Source organism: Phoca vitulina, unplaced genomic scaffold, assembly GCF_004348235.1.
Source record: "Phoca vitulina isolate PV1807 unplaced genomic scaffold, GSC_HSeal_1.0 scaffold3, whole genome shotgun sequence".
Taxonomy (NCBI): Eukaryota; Metazoa; Chordata; class Mammalia; order Carnivora; family Phocidae; genus Phoca; species Phoca vitulina.
In genome coordinates this window covers 67,058,981-67,082,126 of record NW_022589706.1, presented here as the reverse complement: position 1 = coordinate 67,082,126, position 23,146 = coordinate 67,058,981, and the positions used below count along the sequence as shown (strand labels likewise).

At 39.4% G+C, this 23,146-nt stretch overlaps 2 protein-coding genes across 2 annotated transcripts in view; one reads left to right on the top strand and one right to left on the bottom strand.

Annotated features, from left to right (window-relative positions):
* FAM13A (family with sequence similarity 13 member A) overlaps positions 1-23,146 on the top strand; it is a 417,768-nt gene that overhangs the window by 28,368 nt on the left and 366,254 nt on the right. The gene's annotated exons all lie outside the window — the stretch shown is intronic.
* On the bottom strand, positions 16,738-21,756 carry TIGD2 (tigger transposable element derived 2). Its single transcript, XM_032400817.1, has 2 exons — positions 21,383-21,756; positions 16,738-21,211 (listed from the first exon to the last, which is right to left on the bottom strand). Exon 2 carries the CDS (start codon positions 20,292-20,294, stop codon positions 18,717-18,719), a length of 1,578 nt encoding a protein of 525 aa, XP_032256708.1. The 5' UTR covers positions 20,295-21,211; positions 21,383-21,756; the 3' UTR covers positions 16,738-18,716.

Sequence of the window (23,146 nt, the reverse complement as noted above, 5' to 3'; positions counted from 1 at the left end):
AATAGCAAACTTAGGGAACTAGAACCACCTGATTTCAAGATTTATAGCAAAGCTAATGTGTTGGTGTCACGATAGACAAATAGATTGATGGGACAGAATAAATAATTGATCTCCAAAATCTGTATGCTTCTCCAATTGAATGATGGGGGTCTACCTCCAGGCCCCCTAAATTTGGGTAGCCATATGACTGCTTCAACCTATAGAATGAAGAGGAATAACACTATGTGACTGCTGCAGGTTGGTCAGAAAAGATCAAGAAGCATCCGCCTTGTTCTCTTGTGTTGCTTGCTCTGGGATCCAAGGAAACATATCACCATGTAAGAAGTTTGACTACCTGAGACTGCTATATTCTAGAGGCCACATGTAAACAATCCAGCTGATTATCCATCTGAGCATGCAGCCAACAGCCAGCATCAATCGCCAGCCAAGTGAATGACCTATCTTAGACTATAGCCCTGATGAGTCTGGTTATAACTACAATCCCAACTGACATCTGACTGCAAATGTGTGAGACAACCCAACTGACAACTGCCCAGCCGAACCTCTTGAGTTCTTGACCCACAAAAGCATTAAGCAAAAGAAAATAATTACTTTAAGCCGCAAAACTTTAGCGTAACTTATTATGAAGCAACAGGAACAGAAACAGGGAGCTTTTGGTGAAATAGCCATCAATTACCCTCTACATACCGAATTCTCCTAGGGATAAATCTGTTCACTTAGACAATGCTTCCTCGCAGCTTTTTAGGGTTTCACTGTTAAATATAAATAATTATCCAAAGATAATAAAACAATGGCATGAGAAAAACAAACTAGAAAAGAGGACCCCCAAAACTCAGAGACAATGAACAAGAGAAAACCTAATTTATAAAAATCATATTTTCAGAGAAATGAGAAAGTAATCTGCACATTGGAAAAAAAATAACAGGGTTCTATGAAAAAGTAACTGGCTGCTATAACAAATTATCACAAACTTAGCAGCTTAAAACAACACAAATGTATTATCTTATAGTTATTGTAGAAATCCAAAATCAATTAGACTGGGGGAAAGTCAAAGTGTCTGCAGGACTGGTTTCTTCTGGAGGCTGTGCAGGGAGACTCCATTTCCTTATCTTCTTCACTATCTAGAGGCCACCTGCATTATTTGGCTCATGGGTGCTAAAGTCTAAGACAGCTCACTCGCTTGGCTGGCAGAGGATGTTGGCTGTTTGCTAGGTGCTCAGATGGACTGTAACTGGACTTCCTTGCATCACTCCAACCTCTATCGTTATACTTCTATCATTATACTTCCTACTACCGATTCCGATCCTTCTGCCTCCTTCATAGAAGGATCCTTGTTATTACATTTTTGGGCCCACCCAGATAACCCAGGGAAGTTTTCCCATCTCAAGAGGGCTTAATTTGATCACACAAGCAAAATCCCTTTTATCATGAAGGTAACATATTCACAGGTTCTGGGGATTAGGATGTGGGCACCTTTGGATGTGGAGACAATATTGGAATCCACCTAAAAATGTTGAAAATAATTGTTGAATTTGGGGATAGAGGCCCAGGGATAAGAAAGGGAGGGGATTACTGTTATAAATCTTATAGTACTCTTTGATTTTAAAACTGGCTATGTTTTACTTTGCATAAATATATGTTAATTTAATTAATCTGCATGAATACAATTTAATTTAAAAACATTAATGTATTTAATTAACATGTAATGTATCTAATGTAACATCAGACGTATGTATGTAGGGGCGCCTGGGTGGCTCAGTCGTTAAGCATCTGCCTTCAGCTCAGGTCATGATCCCAGGGACCTGGGATCGAGCCCCGCATCGGGTTCCCTGATCAGCGGGAAGCCTGCTTCTCCCTCTCCCACTCCCCCTGCTTGTGTTCCCTCTCTCACTGTGTCTCTCTCTGTCAAATAAATAAATAAAGTCTTAAAAAAAAAAAAAAAAGATACTCTCTTTCCCTCCCCCTCTACCCCCACCCTCACTGTTCGTGCATGTGCACATGCTCTCTCTCTCTAAAAGAAAAAAGAAAAAAAAGAGGCTGTGTTATTTATTTTTCTTAATTTTTACCTTTATTATTATCCAAAATTCATAATAAGCACACAATCATTTTTAATGGGAAAAATTAACTATTTTTAAAGTCTAGAATTTTTAACTTTTCAAAATCAATTCAGTTCATAACATGAGTGAATGGCCATGTGTTCATATCTGTCATAAAAAGTACTTTAAAAGCTGAGATAGCTACATCCTACTAGAATATATTTTTCATGTTTCCTGAGAAAAGATTTAAAAATTATCATTTAGCCTTTCCAGCCAAGGATATGACTGATATTGTCAGTTAGTAAGAACTTGATATGACATAAATAATTATTTAGAAGTTAGAGTTTTAAAGATTTATAAAGAAGAGACTTTTTTTCAAATAAAAAGTAATTTATTTTCCTACAAAGTAAACAACACAAACAACCCTCCCATGTGTCCTTTTATCTCTTATAATAAGGGTATAGTTAAACAATAACATGGATAAAAAAGGCTGTTGGAGGGTGAAGAACTGATTTTATTTATTTTAGTTCATTTGCCACAAAAACTTACTTTGTTGTTGTCATTGTTGTTGTTGTTCCAATCAGGAGCTTAAAGATTTAGGGATTTTTTTTTTTTTTTAAATCTATTTTGGAGCTGCAGTTTGCCAGTACTATCCAGTAATGGCTTTTATGCGTTTTACTCTGGGTCACAAAAAGAAACTGCAAAGCTAGGGCAGACCAGTGCGTCAGTCAGAATCGACTGAATGCCCATGTGCAGAGCACAATTAAACAGCACCTCTCCTGACTCAAAATGGATAAAATATTTTCACAAGGAAAGTGGTCTCCCCTGGTCTCAGGAACATACATTAGCCTCATTTTCACACCGGGGCTTCCATAATATTGACAACAAACTTCTTTTCTTAAGAGGAAAAATGTTATGTGGGGAACTTTTTATCCTTGGGTTTTAGCAAAGCAAAAGTAGAGTATATGGTACTGGATTTCTTTGTCAATACTTTAACATCAATATTTAATAAATGTGTACTTTATATAGAATAAGAGTCTAGTCGTATAATAAAAATAGTTATATAATAAAAATGAAAGAACTAAATTTTAGGTGCTCACTACGTAAATGTAAAAAATATGCTATGCATCAGTTAACCCTTTATTAGAAGGTACAAATTTAATATTATAATTTTGGGTGAGTTACAGTTTTTATTAGATTCAAGACACAAACACTAAAATTGACCAACTCTAAATATAGTCAGAGTTTGCTGATAAATTGTCTCTGTAAGGGAGATCTTTAGCTTTGTTGGTCAAATAGGCCTTTTCTTATCATGTGCATTACTTAATACTTATTTCTGAAAAGAAGAAATATAATATTAGTTATAATTGAATTTTTATATACTCTCACTTTTTAGAGGCAGCTTTCTATAGTGGCCTTGAATAAGAATAAATTGAAATATAGTACAGATCTATTAAATTAGAGAATAATAATTTCATATTAAAAATTGAATTCAAGTGTGTTCAACTTTTTTACTCCAATGGAAATGAAATATTTTTCTTAAAGACTTAATGGAATATTTGCAGAACAATATTTGTGCACAGCTCTGGCTTCAAATGGATTATCATGTCACTATGTCACCTGGAGAAGATATTGCTGAAAAGTTAAGTTATTGTTAAACAAAAAAGCAGAGTAACTATCTTTAGACTTTCAAGTCAACAAGAATGATGAAAGGGACTTCTAACATTATGGGATTTTTTAACAGATTTTATTTAAATTCAAGTTAGTTAACATACAGTGTGTTATTAGTTTCAGAGGTAGAGTTCAGTGATTCATCACTTGCATAGAACACCCAGTGCTCATCACATCAAGTGCCCTCCTTAATGCCCCTCACCCATTTACCCCATCCCCCCCACCCACCTCCTCTCCAGCAACCCTCAGTTTGTTTCCTAGAGTTAAGAGTCTCTTATCATTTGTCTCCCTCTTTGTTTTTATCTTATTTTATTTTTCCTCCCTTCCCCTATGTTCATCTGTTTTGTTTCTTAAATTCTACCATTATGTTTATAAGTGAGCGAACTGAAATCCAGAGCGATTCCAGGACTCCCTCAAGGTCATATGGCTGGTTGGGGGTTAAAGCAAGTCCACAGCATAGGTTTTCTCTGTTCCAGGCCAGCTGTTTGTCTTACAGCATTCTTTGTGATCATCAATGCAGGGAGACCAGGTGCTCTTGGCATTTTGAGCGTCTCAGTTTTTCATTCTGCAGGACTCTCCCCCCTTTGCATTTAGCATTCCTTTTCCAAGCCCATTAAATGCTGGTAGCACCTGACCATTCCTTTTCTCCTCCAGATTTATTGAGATATGATTGACAAATAACATTGTGTAAGTTTAAGGTATCTGCACATTCTTGAACGCCTTCTAGGAACACAGTACTGCCCCGGTTAAGAAACACCACATATTTCTCAAATGATGAAGAACAAGAGTCCCAGATGTCTCATAACATTTTTCCTGCATTCATTCCTGAATTCCCTAAGTATGCTATGGCTGTTCTTTGAAGCCAGGTGGAAAAGCTTCCTTCTAGTCTTTATATTCCCTTTGCCAATATGTGTTTAGAAATGAAAAATGAACACCACTGTGAAGCTGTAAGCAGAAATGAGACCTTTTATTCCCCTTTATTTTCATGCTACTTGTGAATTTTTATACCTATTGTGAACTTGAGGAACACACACAAATATGAATTATAAGATACCACTAATACAAGTACTCATAATACTTCTGATAGACATCTTAAGTCAAAGAGAAAGTTCATGTGTATGTATATGTGAAAACTTGAAGGATTAGACATAATCCTCCTTAGTCCTCAATGAATAAGCTAAGTCAAATAATAAAATATTCCTTTATAGTTATATAAGGGAAATATAAAATCATAATTCCGGTTTGACTATTCAACATGTGAGAATTTACTCTGTGTGTGTGTGTATGGTGTGTATTTAACCAATCACATACTATTTACTGTGTGCCAGGCATGCTAAGCACTTTACATATATTAAATCACATAATCCTCACACAAGTCTTAGGAGGTAGGTCCTGTTACTATCCTCATCATATAGATGAGGAAACAGAAATGGAAAGAAAGACCACACACCTAGCATACGGCAGAGCAAGAATTCTAACCCAGGCAGTCAGAATCCAGTCAGCCCACCTCACAATTCTGCCTCTCTACAGCACAAGGATTATATGGGGACAGAACATTATGAAAACTAATTTTAGGATTTTGGCCAAGCAGGAGAAAACCCAAAGTGGCCCCTTGCCAATCAGATGTTGTTTTGCTACATCTGAAGTAACAAGGCTTCTAGACATCTTTTTGTAGGAATTTCATTAAAATCTGATTTTCCCAGGCCCTGGTTTTGTGACCTCAAATATCCCAGGGGAAAAAAGTAGATTAACCAAAAGAACTATATATTTGCCTTCTCATTTGTATTAATATAAGATAGTTTCACATGTGTGAATTTTTATTTTAGTGGTTAAGCTTGAATAATAAATAATAGCAGGGTTAGAATTCTTTTTTCCTTAAATTACAAACCTGTTCCATATTTTAGGAAAACCCTGTTTAGATGCTCCATATCCTCTTTCTACCTACTAATGGTTTGAGCAGTTTCCATTAGGAGTAAATGATGGTGATGGAGAAAACCTTGAGCACAACTCTAGTTCCAAACAGAGAAACTTTTCTTTCAGATTGAGATTTCACACATCTAAATAAAATTAGTTCTTCCTCCTGGAAGCCAGAATATTATCCTTGCTACACTGGCAATAATAATAATTTTATATTCATTTACATATATATGGTTCCTCTCTAATTATAATCCATCAAGACAATATTTTATTGTGAGTGTGTGATTGGGTTTCCATTGTGGCTGATATAAAAAAGCATTAATTTTATATTTCCAACATCTAAAACAGTGCCTGGGATGTAGAAGTTGCTTAATAATTGCTAAATAAATAAGAAGAGAGTGGCAAAGGGAACAGAGAAATTGGCCATTGTGTCTTGATCAAAATACACAAACAAGTAAAATATGCTTATATACTTTTATTATAGTTATCATCTTTTAAACTGGTTCATATAAAAATATAATTCTGGTCAGTGACATTAGACTTTAAACATCTATTTTCTATTTTATGGGATAGGAATGAGTATGAAAATGTAGTATAAATCTATAATAATTGATGAATAATGAAATCTTTTTCTATTGAGTAACATTTTATTTTCATCAATATTATTCTATTTTAACATTAAAGAAATGCTATTTTCTTCTAAAATTTCAGAGTCAATACAAACCGACAAGTCAAAGTGAGAACCCAATCCCTGATGCTCATTGATTTTAACTGATTGACAATATATAAGCCATTGTAGATTGAAGCCAAATATATATAACAATGACCCTTACTTTAGAAATCTTAGGCTATGCATCAGTAAAATATTAACTGAAAATAGAAGATCTCAAAATGAGCAAAAATACCAAATTTTACCTCTTCAATATTTTTTCCAGAGCCAACTTTGACCAGTATTTGCCCAAACCGTTTTTTTTTGCCACCAAGCATCCATTCCTCCTACTAAAATATGAGGTAATGGTACTTCCAGCTTTATTTGAAAACCACTCCTCTCCCATTCTCAGCAATGCTGCTTAGAAGGGACAATTCCCTGCCCTAACCCTGAGAGCTGTGGGCCCTGGTTCAGTTAAGCCAGGCAGTCAGATTCATCCCCTTGTCCATAGCTACGGCCTAGTGGCACACATTAGTGATCAGAGCCAAGAAGGGATGAGGAGACATTTGTTGGAGGTGGATGTGATGGTATGAGAAGAACATGGGTCTTGGGGCTCAACAATACTCTTATGTGATGAGAGGAGCCAGCTTGGGGTTGAGGTTGCCTTACAGGGAATGCCAACCCCATAGATGGACCCTAAGAACATAGCTAGATCCTCAATGAAGCCACACCTAAAGCCAGGTTTCCCTCTGCACTGCACTGCAGAGTCTAGTGGCCAATGAACTTTCACATTCCTCCTTTTAAACCAGTATAGGTTGGATTATAACATATGCATTACAATGAGTCAAAATGAATACAACACCCCAATGTCAGGCTACTTTTCAAGCAGAAGCATAATGTGGAGGAAATGTAATGGTCATTCTAAGGTACTTTGTAAAATAAGATGAGAGAACAATCACTAGAATTGAGAAATATTGCTTCTAATTACGTAATTATGCTATTATTTTTTTATTTGAAATAAAATATGCTTTGACTTGCCGTTTTGCAAAGAGCTAAAATGAACATACCTGTTTTACATTATTCTGAAAGTTATATTGTGCTTTTTTTTTTTAAGATTTTATTTATTTATTTGACAGAGAGAGAGACAGCGAGAGAGGGAACACAAGCAGGGGGAGTGGGAGAGGGAGAAGCAGGCTTCCCGCTGATCAGGGAGCCCGATGCGGGGCTCGATCCCAGGACCCTGGGATCATGACCTGAGCCGAAGGCAGACACTTAACGACTGAGCCACCTGGGCGCCCCTGTGCTTTTTTAATATTACCTGACTTTGAACTACATTCAAAGGAGTTGGATAGAATAGATGTTTAACCCTAGTGACACAAAATCAAGAAGATGAATTATGTTTCCGTAGATCTCTGAACTCCAATAGTGGGCTTCATGTCCTTCCCCTTGTCCTAGGACTGGATCTCTGAGAGGATTTAACTACATTTGTAAAAAAAGGAAAAGTAATTCAAGCTGACAACTGAATGTCCTACTTTATACTTTTTATTTTTAAGAGGCAGCGATGTTTCAATGTTCGCAGAATGGAGCTTGTCACTTTTGGCTAGGTTCAAATCCAGTTCCTCTAGAGGATAAGGTTAATGTTGAATTTTTAAGTGTAATTAAAGATTGACAGTGAAAAAGTTAAATCTTAATATAATGTTAATTTTCAAATTGATTGATTTAGGATGTGCTTCACATGGTCCCCATTTCTCTCCCCCATTGTATTTTTCTCCATTGCCACAAAGTCTATCAGGGAGCAGGGGATCCCTCATTATAGTCATATGGGTTTTCCCTCCTTTCCTCCTTCACTTTGCCTTTTGTTCTTATTCCTATTCTTTTTTTCCCCTCCCTCAGCTTCCCACTCTCCCTCCCTTTCTGCCATTTCCCACTTTTCCATTAGTCAAAGAGAAGGAGGTAGAATTGGTATCTGGGAGTAATGAGACACAGTGATGGAGGAAGGGAGTCCCTCTCTTTCTGCACCACCATCACGGTTTTGTCACCGCTGGAAGGTACTAGAAATAGTCTATACTCACCTTTCTTATTTTTTCATCACTCGTTATCTTCTATTTAATATTTTAAAATTGTAAAATATCACACACATACAGAAAAGCACAAAAAACATAAGCACAATTGACCCTGCTCAAATGACCCTGCTCTGACAAGGGTCACAGAAACTCAGTTATAATTACTATATTGAAAGCTATAGTTTATTTTCGAACTTCCATTGAATTCCTTTTCAAATCTGCTTGATCTTTTATTTTTTAAGTCTCCTATTCCTTGCTCACAGTTTGAAGTCTCGCCATACAAACTAAACTTTGCTATGTTTGCCTTTTATACCTAACAATTCCAGTAGATAGGGTCTGAGTGTGGTCTGGTACTGTTCTCAGTTGTTTCTGCTGACTCTTACACCTGGTGCCTTGTGAACTCTTGTTCTCTGTGAGCTGTTGATCTTTGGAACTTTATCCATCGAAATTTTTGGAGGCCTGTGTTGAAGTTGTATTCCTTCAGAGAGGATTTGTGTTACTCCTACCAATGTCCTGCAAACACAGCCACCTTAAATTAAACCCTCAGTTTGATCATCTGGGGACCACACAGATAGAGTAAATTCATATTGCAAACCTTTGAAGTCAGGCTTGTATTTACAAATTCTCGGGAAAAATGTTTCGATTCCTCCCACCCAATGCCAAGGTCAAGACAGGAAAGTTTTCTTACTGACCCTCCTTGTAAGGTCATTTCCATTTCCCTTTCACTGAAGATGTAGTCTTCTCTGATCCCAACTTTATGGGAGATTTTCTCCTCTCTGACTTTCATTAAACAATTCTTTACTGTAATTATTTGAATAAATTATGTTTTCCTACTCTTTTATTGTAAAATCCTTGAGAATCAGAACTTTTATCTTCATCATGTATGGAGTGCTCAATATAATACTGATTCATTTTGTCAACCAATGTTTATTGACATTTGTGCCAGGACTATTCAGGAACTAGATATACAAAAATTGCCAAGACACTTAAGGTCCCTGCTGTCCTGGAGCTTAAATTTGTTAGGGTACATTGTTCAAAAAAGTATTAGTGAAACAAATGAATGATCCAATGATGAGTAGCAAGAGGAAAGAAGAAAAGACAACTGCCAGCCACAAAAGAGGGTAAGAGTACATTTACAGAAATAGCAGCAAAAAGGACCAAAAGAAGCTGCTTAAGGAGGGCATTTTAGAACTAAATCTAGGTTCAGAGTGTCAGATAGGGCCCAAGATGAGAATAAATTGGCTTAACTGGAGTAGGGAAATCTAGCAATAGGAAGTTAAACAATTCCCCAGCAACCCTTGTAATGTTCTGGAATACCTTGCTTTTTATGTCAGCTGTGTGTACATATGTCATTTAAGAGCACTGGCAGGGCGCCTGGGTGGCTCAGTTGGTTAAGCGACTGCCTTCGGCTCAGGTCATGATCCCGGAGTCCTGGGATCGAGTCCCGCATCGGGCTCCCGGCTCGGCGGGGAGCCTGCTTCTCCCTCTGACCCTATCCCCTCTCATGCTGTTTCTCTCTCTCTCTCTCTCTCAAATAAATAAATAAATAAAATCTTTAAAAAAAAAAAAGAGCACTGGCAAACAAGATGATGACAGTCACTCTGAGGGGTGCATTCTCCAACTTTTCCCTCAAAGGATAGGGACCTGCTCATTCTCTCTGCATTTCAATCCCCCTTTTTTATTCTTTCTTCTTCAAACATTGACACTTTTGCTTTTCCACTTATGTGTGCCTTCTCAGTCTCCATTTTTTTTCCTCAAGGCTACCTTGAAATTTGTGGTAATTGTTCTAATGAGATGACTCTTGTTGGGCTGCTAGATAGCTTCAGGGTAGGGGCTGGTTGCGTTGATTAGAATCTTGGAAACGTTAGCCCCACCCCAACTTCCGGGGGAAGGGAGAAGGGCTGAAGATTGAGTTAATCATCAATGGCCAATGATTTAGTCAATCATACCTACATGATTAAACCTTCATAAAAATTTTTAAAGAAGAGGGTTTAGAAAGCTCCTAAATTTGCAAACACATCTATGTGCCAGGAGTCTGGCATATAAAACTCCACAGGGAAAGAGGCTCCTGTGCTCAGGACTCTGGTGGACCTCACCCTATGTATCCCTACATCTGGCTGTGCATCTATATCTTTTATAATAAACTATAATAGTAATGGTATGGGTGTGGAAAACCCCAGCTTTGTAACCAAGCCAGACAGAAGTGGGTAACCTTAGTAGGGACCTAATACCTACAACTAGCATCAAAAGTGAGGACAGTCTTGTGGAATGGAGCCTTTAAACCTGTAGAGTTTACCTCTGGATAGTTAATATCAGAATAATAAAACACCCAGTCGGTGTCAGGAGGGAAAAAAAAAATCCTCAGCCAGCTACCAAACTTTACACTGTTAGTTCTAATTACACCTTTGATAAACAAGTTGAAATCATATCAGTTTGTTACTAGAATATGACCTGCATTGCTCATATTCATTCTCCCTATCCCACCATAAAGACAACTAATTTCTTCAAGGGCAAGTTTATATTCTACTTGTAATGAGAGGCCTTCCCAGATCCTCAACAAAGTTTACCTCTCTCTCTTATACTTTTCTTTCTTTCTTTTTTTTTTTTTCAAGATTTTTATTTGAGAGAGAGAGAGCATGAGTAGGGGGGAAAGGCAGAGAGAGAAGCAGAGTCCCCATTGAGCAGGGAACCTGACGTGGAGTTCGATCCCAGGACCCTGAGACCATGACCTGAGCTGAAGGCAGACACTTAACCGACTGAGCCACCCAGGCACCCCTCATACTTTTATTTCTTATAATGTATCTTTAATCATGGCACTTTCATAATCCGCTTTGTGTTAGAGTAGGCAAGGAATGCACAAAGAACAACAACAAGAATTATTATACAGGGACATCCTACAAAATAACTAACCAGTACTCCTCAAAACTGTCAAGGTCATCAAAAACAAGTAAATTTTAAGCAACTGTTACAACCAAGAAGAGCTTAAGGAGATATTAAAACCAAAAGTAATGTGGTTTCCTGGATAGGATCCTGCAACAGAAAAAGGACATTAGGTTAAAACTAAGGAAATCTTGGGGTGCCTGGCTGGCTCAGTCTGTAGAGAATGTGACTGTTGATCTCACGGTCATGAGTTCAAGCCCCACATTGGGTGTAGAGCTCACTTAAAAAAAAAAAAAGAAAACTAAGGAAATCTGAATAAATTATTTTTTAAAAACCTATTATGTATGTTATATGGATAGACCAAATAAACAAGAAAAACATGCTATTCTTCAACAATCTGGAAACCTCTTATAAAGATTAAGTCACATATGAATCATTAGAATATATCATTAGTAGGGCCAATAAAACCACTACTTAGCTACACTTTGATAGTTCTACAATTTATCCTACATATTTAAATAAAACAAAGCCACATGCCTTTTAAAAACATTCTGTAATTCCCTAAATCAGTGAAACATAAGTGTGTGTGAGCAATTGATAGTATTATGAAATAAGACTTCTGAAGCTAGATTATCTTTTTAATATCTAACTTTTGCATATTCACATGTAATATATAATTATGCTTTTATTTTTATTTTTTATTTGTATTTTTTTAAAGATTTTATTTATTTGTCAGAGAGAGAGAGAGAGCACAAGTGGGGGGACAGGCAGGCAGAGGGAGAAGCAGGCTTCTTGCTCAGCAAGGAGCCTGATGTGGGACTCAATCCCAGGACCCTGGGATCATGAACTGAGCCGAAGGCAGACGCTTAACCAACTGAGCCACCCAGGCACCCTATAATTATGTTTTTATAAATATAAATTTACTAACTGGAAAATTTGTATGTACACCATTATTTTATTTTCAAAAGGAAGGCAAAATTAACACAAAAAGTTTTTAATCATATTTCATGGAATCTAAACAATATTTTATATATCATTAAAAAAGAAAAAAATGCTGTCAACTATAATTATAAGATGCTATTGATTGTAAGAAGTATCCCAATTTGGAGGCACCTGGGTAGCAGAGGGGGTTAAGCTTCCAACTCTTAGTTTCAGCTCAGGCTGTGATCTCGGGGTTGTGAGATGGAACCCTGCATCGGGCTCCATGCTGGGTGCCGAGTCTACTTAAGCCTCTCTCTCCCTCTGCCCCTCCCCCCAAATAAATAAATAAATCTTTAAAAAAAAGAAGTATCCCAATTTCATAAACAATAAAATGTGTATCTTAGCATCAATGAAATATAGTTTTTCTCATGGTAAATATGAATTTATTATATATGTGCCTATTTAACTGATATGAGCCTATTTATAGTACTGAAGATTTGTACAGTGCAGGAAAAACCCTTGCATTCTCTAGTTTTTACAGAAAAGAATTAGATATTTTATGTGCTATAGGTGAAATAGCTTATTAATCCACTGAGGAGACACAAACTCCCCCAAATGTTAAAGTCAATCTGCAAATGGCCCCAAAAAGCAGATTAACAGAAAATGGAAATACTACCCTACTCCTTGTCCCACAATTACAATTATTTAAAAAATACAACCATCTTTGTGAGTCAGCTTTGTGTTGTGATTATTTTGAAATAGCTTAAAGTATATTAGTTCGTATTAAATCACATAGATTATCGAAGTTCCTACTGAATTAAACTTTGAAGCAGATTTTTTAAAGCCAAAAAGGAACTAAATAAACCATCTAGGCTACCATCTTAAATTAACACACTAAGTTTATGTGCATAACGTCAGACATTTCTCATTAAGAAAAAGGTATCTTTAAAACTTTATGACAGGGGCGCCTGGGTGGCTCAGTTGGTTAAGCGACTGCCTTTGGCTCAGGTCATGATCCTGGAGTCCCAGGATCAAGTCCTGCGTCGGGCTCCCTGCTCAGCAGGGAGTCTGCTTCTCCCTCTGACTCTCCCCCCTCTCATGTACTCTCTCTCTCTTATTCTCTCTCAAATAAATAAATAAAATCTTTAAAAAAAAATAAAAAAAATAAAAGATTCTCTCTCCCTCTCCTGCTCGTTCTCTCAAATAAATAATCTTTAAAAAATAAATAAATAAATAAATAAAACTTTATGACAAAAAAATTGCTTTGGTAAATGAGAAAAACTATTTGCCTTAAGTTTATTTTGTCTTTTTTTAGGCTCATAGGTAATTGCGTTTTCTTTGTAAATAAGCTCCAGAAGATCAACATATTCTGAAATGGAAGAAAGAATTAGGTATCATTTTTGTTAGTCTTAGAAGAAATTAGATGTGATTTGGTTAAGAGTTCAGCTGTTAAGATTCCCCATGAGAATAAAAGCACTTTTGTAGAGGTCACTTCATAGGTTAATGAGGCTACTTTACAGTCAGTTTTTCTCTTCTAACTTAAAAAAAAGTTAAGTGTTCCAAAATCTCATGGATTTCTTTAATATATGTGCAGTAACTCTAATATATCCTTCAGTGATTTAATTAGCTATAGTGGTAATAGCTGATAATCTCATTACAGTGTCACTATGAAAATAAAAATCTCCATGAGATTTTTATTCTGGTCTATGTCCAAAGGTGTAGGGATATTCACATATCACACCTAAAGTTCCACAAAGGAACTACACTAAATATGTTCATATCCATTTTTACGTTGAGTACAAATGTGGAAAACAGTATTTCTTACACACTTTATTATGCATTTATAATACCTTTTGTTTCTGGCTTTCCAAATTATACTAAACAAGTACGTTCTTGACATGAGCGTGAAAGCTAGGTGGGCTTGGCATGACGGGAACAAGGAGAAACAGTGAGGAGCTGCCAATATTGATGGGCTCCAGCACCCCCTGAGTGATTTCTATGCAGAAAGGATGGTGGCCACAGTGTCGACATGCAGAGACATGGCAGGATCCACCCTCCATCCCCAGGCCTGATCTTTTGATCCGAAGGGAATTAAAAAGATGCCCTCATGATGACCGCACCGTCAGTTGTGTGGAGCTTCATTCAAGGATTTTCTGAGCCTGATGGATTTACAATGATACTCAACCACCTGAGGAATAATACTGGTGGAAGCTTTCTCTGGAATTACACATACCCAACACATTTCTGGATGCTAAAGTGGTTTTAAGAAAGGCTTTGGCTGAGTACCTCATAGATTCCTGCAGCCCAAGAGGGAACAGAGGACCACAGCTTCCCTCAAGGGCTGAGATTTCTGACCTTGCCTCAGACCGGAATGTTTGGTTGGGTCCCTGCGACCTCCCTTTGGAGGCTCCCTGTGAAACAGGTGAAGTATTACACTTCACAGGATTGGTGTTGAGGATCACGAAATATATGTTGATTTGTATAACACTCAGCATTGTGCCTGGCACAGAGCAGACACTCAACCCATGAACTGGGGACACTCTTTGTCCTCCAGGAGAGACAGAACTTCAATAAGAGATTTCCCACCTGTGTCAAGGAGGCAGGCGCTGTGCTGGAATCCAGGACGAAGTAGAACAGAGATTACAATCCAGCTCTTGGAGGCTCATTGTCTAGAGGGAGCCCATATCCTTGGCCACCAGGCCACATTGTCTGGAGCTGAGAGGAGTAACTTCTACTCCCTTCCTGGTCACTGTGTGACTCTGGGCAGATCAACTCCTTTCTCTGGTCATTGGTGGGGAAACCATCTAATTTCTCTTTTACATTGGGACACTTGAGAGTAAAGAGGGCACTATAACACTTACCCTGGGGGGAACTAGTGTAAACTGGGACGTTGCACGGCAAACCAGACCCAGGGACCCCTGGACTCATCAGTTGGAGGGAGACAGTGCTGTTGGTGCTGCTGCTAGTACTGCTCACGCTGCTTCGTGACTGGTCCAAATCTACCCTCACTTCCCCCACTGAATTTGCACAGGCAGTTTGCATTTCTTCTTTTAGCTCACAAGCTTATCATCTCGCAAGTATGCCTTCAGCTGCTTGGAAGAACCCATTTCTCTTTGAGCCCTGTTATCTGAGACTGCAGCTGGAGCAGGCCCCACCTGTGTTTTTTGGTTTTTACTAATGGGCTCCTGTGATGGACAGCACACACTGTAGTCCTATGAGCCTGGGGGGCTCAGCACTGCCATCTAAGTCATGCAGACACCCCAGCCAGCATTCCCAGTGATGAGGGGTGCCCAGGCCCCCTAGAGGTCTGGACAGTCACTGTGAAAGAAGAGCTGTGACTCATTCTCTGGGCCAACCCTGAAGACCAGGGTTCACAGTCAACAGCCACAGGGTTGCCTAATAGTTGGTGTTTGTAAAAGCTTGGAGTGTGTCTATATAACCTACCTTTTGCATTTGAAGAAACAGGTTCAGAGAGGTTCAGAAAGTTGCCAAGGTTATCTAGGGAGAAAGTGAAGAAGCTGGTGTTTACATTCCAGTTTGTTCGCCTTCAAAACCCTGTTCAGCCAGTGTTTCTCAGTGTGCCAATGAGGTATGCAAGATGATTTTAGGTTTCAGATGGTCAAGTGGTTAAAAATGATTGTTTTATATTTACCTTAATTTGAACGAGAAAAAGACCACAATTGGCACACAAGACTTGTGACTTTGCAGAGATCATTGCTTAGGATGTAGGTAAAATATATATTTAAATAGGAAAAGGTCAACTTTGCAAAAATATCCAGGTAAGAAGTGGACATAGCCTTCCTGAAGACCTCCATTTTGGGAGGGCAGGTCCTGGCTTTGATTTATGTGGCTCTAGCCATATCACTGGAGGGATAGTGTTTCAAGCCTGTGACTTAAGTAGCGGTGTACTGCTTCGCATCAACTGTGCCATTTAGTCCACTATGATCCTCCCTAAATCCGGAAAATTCATAATGAAGTGACTGTACAGCTCAGCCTGAAGCTAGAGTGCAAACAAAAAGAGTATCAGAATAAGAGTGCCAATAAGAGTATAATTCTGCTTAAATTGACTGTGGCTATTGATCTGGGCCTTGCCAACTCTTCTATATTGAGAGCACCCAAAGTTTTCCAATCAACCCCTGTATTACTGAGATTGAATTATGAAACAGTAAATATTCCCACTGCACTTTTTTTTAAAAGTATACTCTTAATTGACACTTTCCATTTGGTCTGAATTTTTAGTCTTTCAAATCCTCTAAAAAATACGAACTTGTATAAATGGTAACCAAGTCAGAATTTGTGACTATTTAAAGTACACAAAGTCAAATGAGAGCACATTAGTTCTGTGCTTCTCAAACTAGGATACATTAAGGAGCAGGTGGTTTACCAAGATAACACAATATATCTTCCCAGAAGATACCATTAATACATAACCTGGAAGAGGGAAAGGATTTTTGTATTACAATTGATTGTGGAATTAGAATGCACAGTTTATATTAGCATCTATGATAAAACACAGGATTAAACCATTTTAATGTCATAATTGAAGGGAATTTGAGAAGTTCTTGTTAGCAAAATGCTCTGTGAAAAATGCAAAGCAACATTCAAATATGTCTTTACCATTACCAGGTTTCAGAATCCCTTAGTTTCCAAGAAGCAAAATAGCCTCAGGACTCATCCGTGTACAGTCTTCTTTTCCTCAGGCCTATCCAATAATTGAAATTGTGTAAAATGAGGAAGGTATGTTAATACATGAATTTTCCCAAAGAAAGTGGATTTTTAGTGGTTTTCTGAAACAGCTTTTCTTGAACCAAAGCCTCAGCTCAAAAAGGCAGAACCCTGTGCTCTAATGACAGCTTCATGAAGAATGGTCAGGGGCTCTAAAATCTCAAATCAATCACAACAAAACTCCATATATATGGCTGGGCTTAATTACTATAACCAGGGTTTTCCTTCACGTTTCTTTTGCTCTGAATTTTTCCACTGATCCTATGTTACCGTAATTTGATAAAATATTTCAAATGTCCTGCTTACTATCTTATCTACTTTAAAGGTATTTTATTACTTCAGTGAATTATGCCAATACTAGTAACATAGATTCTCTTCTATGAACAACGCCAACATCTGTTTATTTTATTAGCAGGCCAGGGAGCAAAGAAATTACAATTCCATTCCCATTTCGTTTGTAATTCAACCTAAGATGTCTCAAATGCGCCTGCATACCTCACTGTGCCTAGCAGTAGATGGTCAGGAAATGACTTCTAAATTGGATTAACCTTTCAGTTTTCACTGAAATAAATTATTATTGTATTTCAACTGAAGCTAGTTACTTGTCTTTTATCTCACTTCCCTTTAAAGGGTTTTCCCAATGCAGCAACATCACAGTTGAGTCACACACCGGATCTGTTCAGCATAACTTCTGAAACTCATAGTTTCAGCAACTCTGTAACAGGACCTAACACTCAATGAATAAGTCAGAATAAGTCCTTATTCTGAGCCAGGTCCTGTTCTAAGCCCATATTACTTAAAATCCATATATTAAAATCATTTGCTCCTCACAAAAACTCTCTAAGGCACGTGCTCCTATTTTACATATGGGTTAAATAACTTGCCCATAGTGCCTTTCTCATGTTCTGTTTTAGTCAGTCCACCATTCATGAGATGGATGGTTCCACAAATTATATGTATGCTTATGCTCAGTAACCTCACAAAAAAATAAGCTATAAAAATTTAATGACATACTTTGTAAGCTTTTAAGTGTTACATAAATATCAAACAGCTTAATAGAGAAAAACTATTGATATATCTATACTAAAAAGGATCCAAATAAAAGATAATAAAATTAACTCTTACCTCTTCTAATTACAATAGTTTGGGAACTGAAATCTATTTTTCTGGAATAGGGATGGCATTCTTTCCAAACTATGAAGGTACTTTCCCTACTCTCAGATGGAATAAAAGTGAAGTGCAAGCCCTTTCCCTGGAGACATTTTATATTTCTTCTTCCTTCATTATACTCAGAGATGGCCAAACTGAATTGCTGACTGCCCAAATACTGTTTGTATAGAATGCCATATTTAAGCTTGAGACTGCTTTCCTTTATTTCTCTGCTTCCACAGTGAAATACTTCAAGCATAATTTTTGCTAAGTTCTAAAAATTTCAGCAGGTAAACATCACGGAAATGGAAATTTACCCCCAACATATTTCATTTGGAAACTGAAGTTCAGTGAAACTCATAAAAATTCAATTTAAGTAAGATTTATTGATTGCCTAGACTGTGCATGGTTGTCTACTAGACACAATGAGATTCAGGCACAAAACAGACACAAGATCCCTGGCCTCAGGTACCTTATGATCTAACTAGTATAATACAGATTAGAAACAGTAAACAAACAAGTTACATGGCAATGCTCACTTACTAGAATCAACATTAAAGAGCAGTAATTTAAGTAATCCAAAATGGTGTCTAATCCTAAAATCATTTATAAAATGCATTTAGCCTTGAAATCCACAGCACTTCAAACATGATAATGAAGTTCCACTGCAGATAAAGTCACAAAGATTTACACTTAAGGGTATTATTAATGATTTTTGTTATTTTGGATCTTCTGTTTTCTTCTTATTATCGTTCGAAGCCTCCGTAATACCAGTTTATCAGACAGAAGCATGTCATCTTGTTGTTCTAGGTAATCCAATAAATTCTCGGTCCATTCAAGTGCGGCTTTATGGCTAATATGCTTCTCTGGATTCAGATCTGCTTTTCTAGTCTTATTGGAATGCTTTTGTTCTGCAGGCTTGGCCTGGTCCTCAGCACCTTCACTGTCAGTTAGCACCTGACAGCTTGAATCATTACTCCGAGATTCAAACCACTGATCAATATTTTCAATGTCAACGTGTTCACAGTCTTCTGTATTCTGTAAAACCGTTGCTAAGTTAGCTGCTAAAATGGCTCCTTCATCAATGTTCATGCCTGAATTCTCTTCATTGCTAGGGAAAAGTTTTTTCCAGGCTTTGGTTATGGTACTTGATTTTACCATGTTCCAAGCTCTTGATACTTCATAAATTGCATCCAACACTGTCAAGTTCTTCCAAAACATTTTTGGGTCAATTCCCTCACCCATGTATTTCTGGAGAAGTCCTGCTCGGTAGTATCTTTTTACTGTGGCTAGAACTCCCTGACTCATAGGTTGAATTAGACTTGTGACATTTGGTGGCAAATATTTCACAATTATTCTGCCATCATCTGAACTCAATAATTCTTCATTTGGATGTGCTGGGGGAAAATCCAAAAGAAGCACTGCTTTTTCTAGAAGCCCCTGAGACTTCAGATGCTTCTGCACCTGTGGCACAAAGTATTTTTCAAACCACTGTCTGAAAATAGAATGTTCTATCCATGCACTTTTTTGACTGAAATAAGTGACAGGAAGGTTTGAAAGGTCAGCTCCTTTGAATGCACGGGGTTTTTTTGCTTTTCCCACAACACAAAGATTAAGTTTGTGTAAACCAGTGGCATTTGCACAACACATAATAATGATTCTCTCTCTGCTTGACCTATAACCAGAAGTATTTTGCTCAGTTTCAAGAGCTAATGTCCTTGATGGTAGACATTTCCAGAACAATCCAGTTTGATCAGCACCATAAATTTGCTCTGGTTGTAGATTCTCTCTCTCAACGAACTCCTGAAAGTTACCGCAAAATTCACTGGCAGCAGTTTCATCTCCTTTTAACTTTGTTCCTTTACCAGCAGCCTTTGGAATACCATGGCGCTGCTTAAACCGAGTTAGCCAGCCAGATGACGCATTAAAATCACCTTCCATCCCCAGAGCATCAAAAAAGAATTTGGCTTGTTTTGCACAAATTGTTCCAGACACTGGAATCCCATCTGTTTTCTGTTGGTTAAACCACTCTATCATAACCCTATCCAGTTCCTCATATGTTGATGACTTCATTGATTTACGTTTGGATACCCCACTTGTAGGATCTGAACTGTTTGCATAGTTTATAATCCTTTCTTTATTCTTTTTAATATCACGAACTGTGGATTCACCAATTCCATACACCACAGAAAGCTTTTTGAAAGAGATGCCTTCCTCAAGTTTCTTAATAATGTCAAGCTTGTCCTTAATTGTCAACACCACACGCTTACGTTTCCCCAACATTTTAAGTGTCTAATATTTTAAGCAATTACTAGAACAAGATATTTAACAACTTAGATTTGGATACAATGAGCCTAGAAAATGGGTTTTTAAGATCCCTTCCCTGTCCCCCCTGGACCTAGATGGGTGGTGTGCTGGCCAATTTCCAAGCCAGGCCTATGTGACTCTCTTCACTTTGCAGTTTTAAAGCCTACAAAGGTCTTTCAACAAGGACTAGTTTTAATTAAACCTATCTTCTTTCTTCCTCCTCACTTAGTTTAAGGTCTTTTCCTGTACCGCACTCTTAGAGGAGATTGCAACCAATACCGTACCAGCAAGGACTCTAAAACAGTCCTATTGTGAATTCAATTCTTCCCATAATTACAGGTGAGATTCTTTGCTAAAGGAACTAAGACTCAGGTGGGACTATTTTGGGAAATGTGCTAGGGAATAGTTTAAGAGAGGACTTGTAAACATGACATATAGGAAAAAAATAATGGAAAAACTCATCCCTTGACCTTTGTCTTTGTCAGGCAGTGCACTGTATGGAATACTGCCTCTTCTAGGCAGGACTGCTAGAGATTATTCAAGTGAGTGGTTATGAAAATCACAGGCAAGCGAGGTAAAGCAAGCTGGACAGAAGTGAGCAGTGCAAATAAGGTGAAAATGGACAAGCAGAAAACTTTGTACTTTAACATGACACAAACTTATACCTAATGTATTTGGCAACTGGAAAGGCAAAAGGTGGACAAGAGGTGGTGTCATATGATTAAAGAAAGCATTAAAAACTTCATTGGTAGAAATCAGAACTCATGGTAGAGGGTATGAGGTGGAAGGCTCAGTGAAGATGTTAAAATAATCCTGGTGAAAGATGATCCTCGATGGGCCAACAGAAGTAGTTCCTGTGGGGAGCTGTTAAGAGCACTCGGTGCCTCCGAAACCTAAAGGAAAATACCAAAAATATTTTTTTTCAATATCAGGGTCTGTGGCATTACTCATATCTACCCTGCAACTGTATTGAGAAAATTAACGCCTATCAGTGTGATGACAAAATCCGACAAATAATGCTTTTAGGCATTATCTGGAGTGACAGCGGGACCTGAATTGCCTACCTCCTGAAATTAAGAGGTCAGAGACAAGCCGTGTTAGCGAGGGCCTCTCCCCGCAGGGCGAGCTCCGGAGCGCGGGACGTCTTTGCTCACGCGGAGGGAGCCCGGATTCCTCCGTGGACGCCGGCGACCAGGGTGTCACCGCCGCAGCGAGCGAGCGAGCGCTTGGCCAAGGGGACGCCAGTCAGCGGGCCGGAGGCATCGCTCTCCGCCAGACAGCGCGGCGGCCAGACTGCCCTGAAAGCAAATGGAGTCTCTAGAGGGAAGCTGACACTGGTGGCGCGGTAGCGGCAGCGGCAGCGAGGGGCGAGCGTCGCCGCCGGAGCCGGAAGGCGGGGGATTAGGGTGCACGCGCGCGCCCCCGCAGGAACGCTGTGTCGGCGAGGGGGCGGGGCCTGCGCGGGCGAGTGCGCGCGGCGCGGGGGCGGAGTCCCCAGTGAGAGGGCGGGAGAGGGCGGAAGAGGGCGGGAGAGAGCGGGAGGGGGCGGGAGGGGGCGGGAGGGGGCGGGGTCGCTGCTGCAGTGTCTCTAGGCGCCGCGTGGGTTTCGCTGGTGGCCTGGCTGCTCCGGCCTGCCGACTATTTCGCCAACCAGCAGGGGGCGGTAGAAGTCCACCCTGTCTTGGCCCTTCTTTCAGTGGCTCGCCTCTGCGGGCGAGGCTTCCTGCACTCTCAGGTGGAATAAAAATCGCACCCTCTGAGGGCTCCCGAGAAAGCTGCGCATCCTCAGGTGCCACGAGCGGGATGCGAACGAGGCTGGGCGAGCGCACGTGGAGCGTGTTTACAAATAGAGGCCGCCGCACCCGCGCCTCCCAGCGCCCGCCAGCTGGGACTGGACCAGTCGGAGCAAAGATCAGGAGCAAAGGTAGGAGCGAGCGGACGGGACTGCTGGCCGAGTGCAGGAAGGCTGGCTCCCTTTGGGGACCGGGTCCAGGAGAGGAGCTAGGGCTTACACTCTGCAACACCTACCTGAGCAAGCCCGGGGTCCCTGAGGCGCAGCAGGGGTTGGTCAAACTGGGTATCGACTATTTCCACCCTGGTTGCGCTGCTCCAGGGTTTAAGTCACTGTTACTACAGAAGCGGACCCTGTGCAACACCGACTGCACCTTGGAGACGCGTGAGTCTGTGGGAGGCTCCCTCATGAATTTCCTGCCGCCCCTTTACTCCTTCTGCTTCTCGGTAATAATAAGGGAACTGCAGTTTGACAAAGAGTCCCTTGATTTATTTTAAGTGGAGATACCATTCGTTTCTATTTTGGCATTCTAAATGGACCGAATGCCAGCACCTGTGCATTAATAACCTTTGCGATGAACCATGCTTTCTCCCCCTTCCCAGACTTGGTTCCTTGTGGGGCCCTCGGAGCCTTCCCAGGGGAAGGGAGTGGCTGCATCTTCATCCTGCAGCACCTGTTTACCAAGGAAACGCATTTAGCCTTTTCTGTCTGTCTTGTGTGTGTGCGCGCGTGTGTAATACTTTGAAAAATGGAAAAGCCTAAAGTTTCTCCAAGACCTGAGCACAAATGTCTAGCCATTTTCGTTAACATAAAGTAGCACAGTAATTCGTCATTTATTTGCAAAGGCCATATTGTTGCTAAAAACGTTTCCAAGGGGAACTGACCTGAGCATTAATACTGCAGCAAAGAGATGCTCCTTGTAAGCCTCTGACTCCCCCCGCCCAAACGGCTCAGTTGCCTTCCTGAAAATCGCAGCTGTGCTGTATCTGGCATGATGGAAAAATCTTTGATCTCCTAGTTATGCTGTGAAGTGGCT

Excerpts from the sequence above, each read along its gene's own strand:
- TIGD2 (XM_032400817.1), bottom strand. The coding sequence starts at position 20,294 with ATGTTGGGGAAACGTAAGCGTGTGGTGTTGACAATTAAGGACAAGCTT.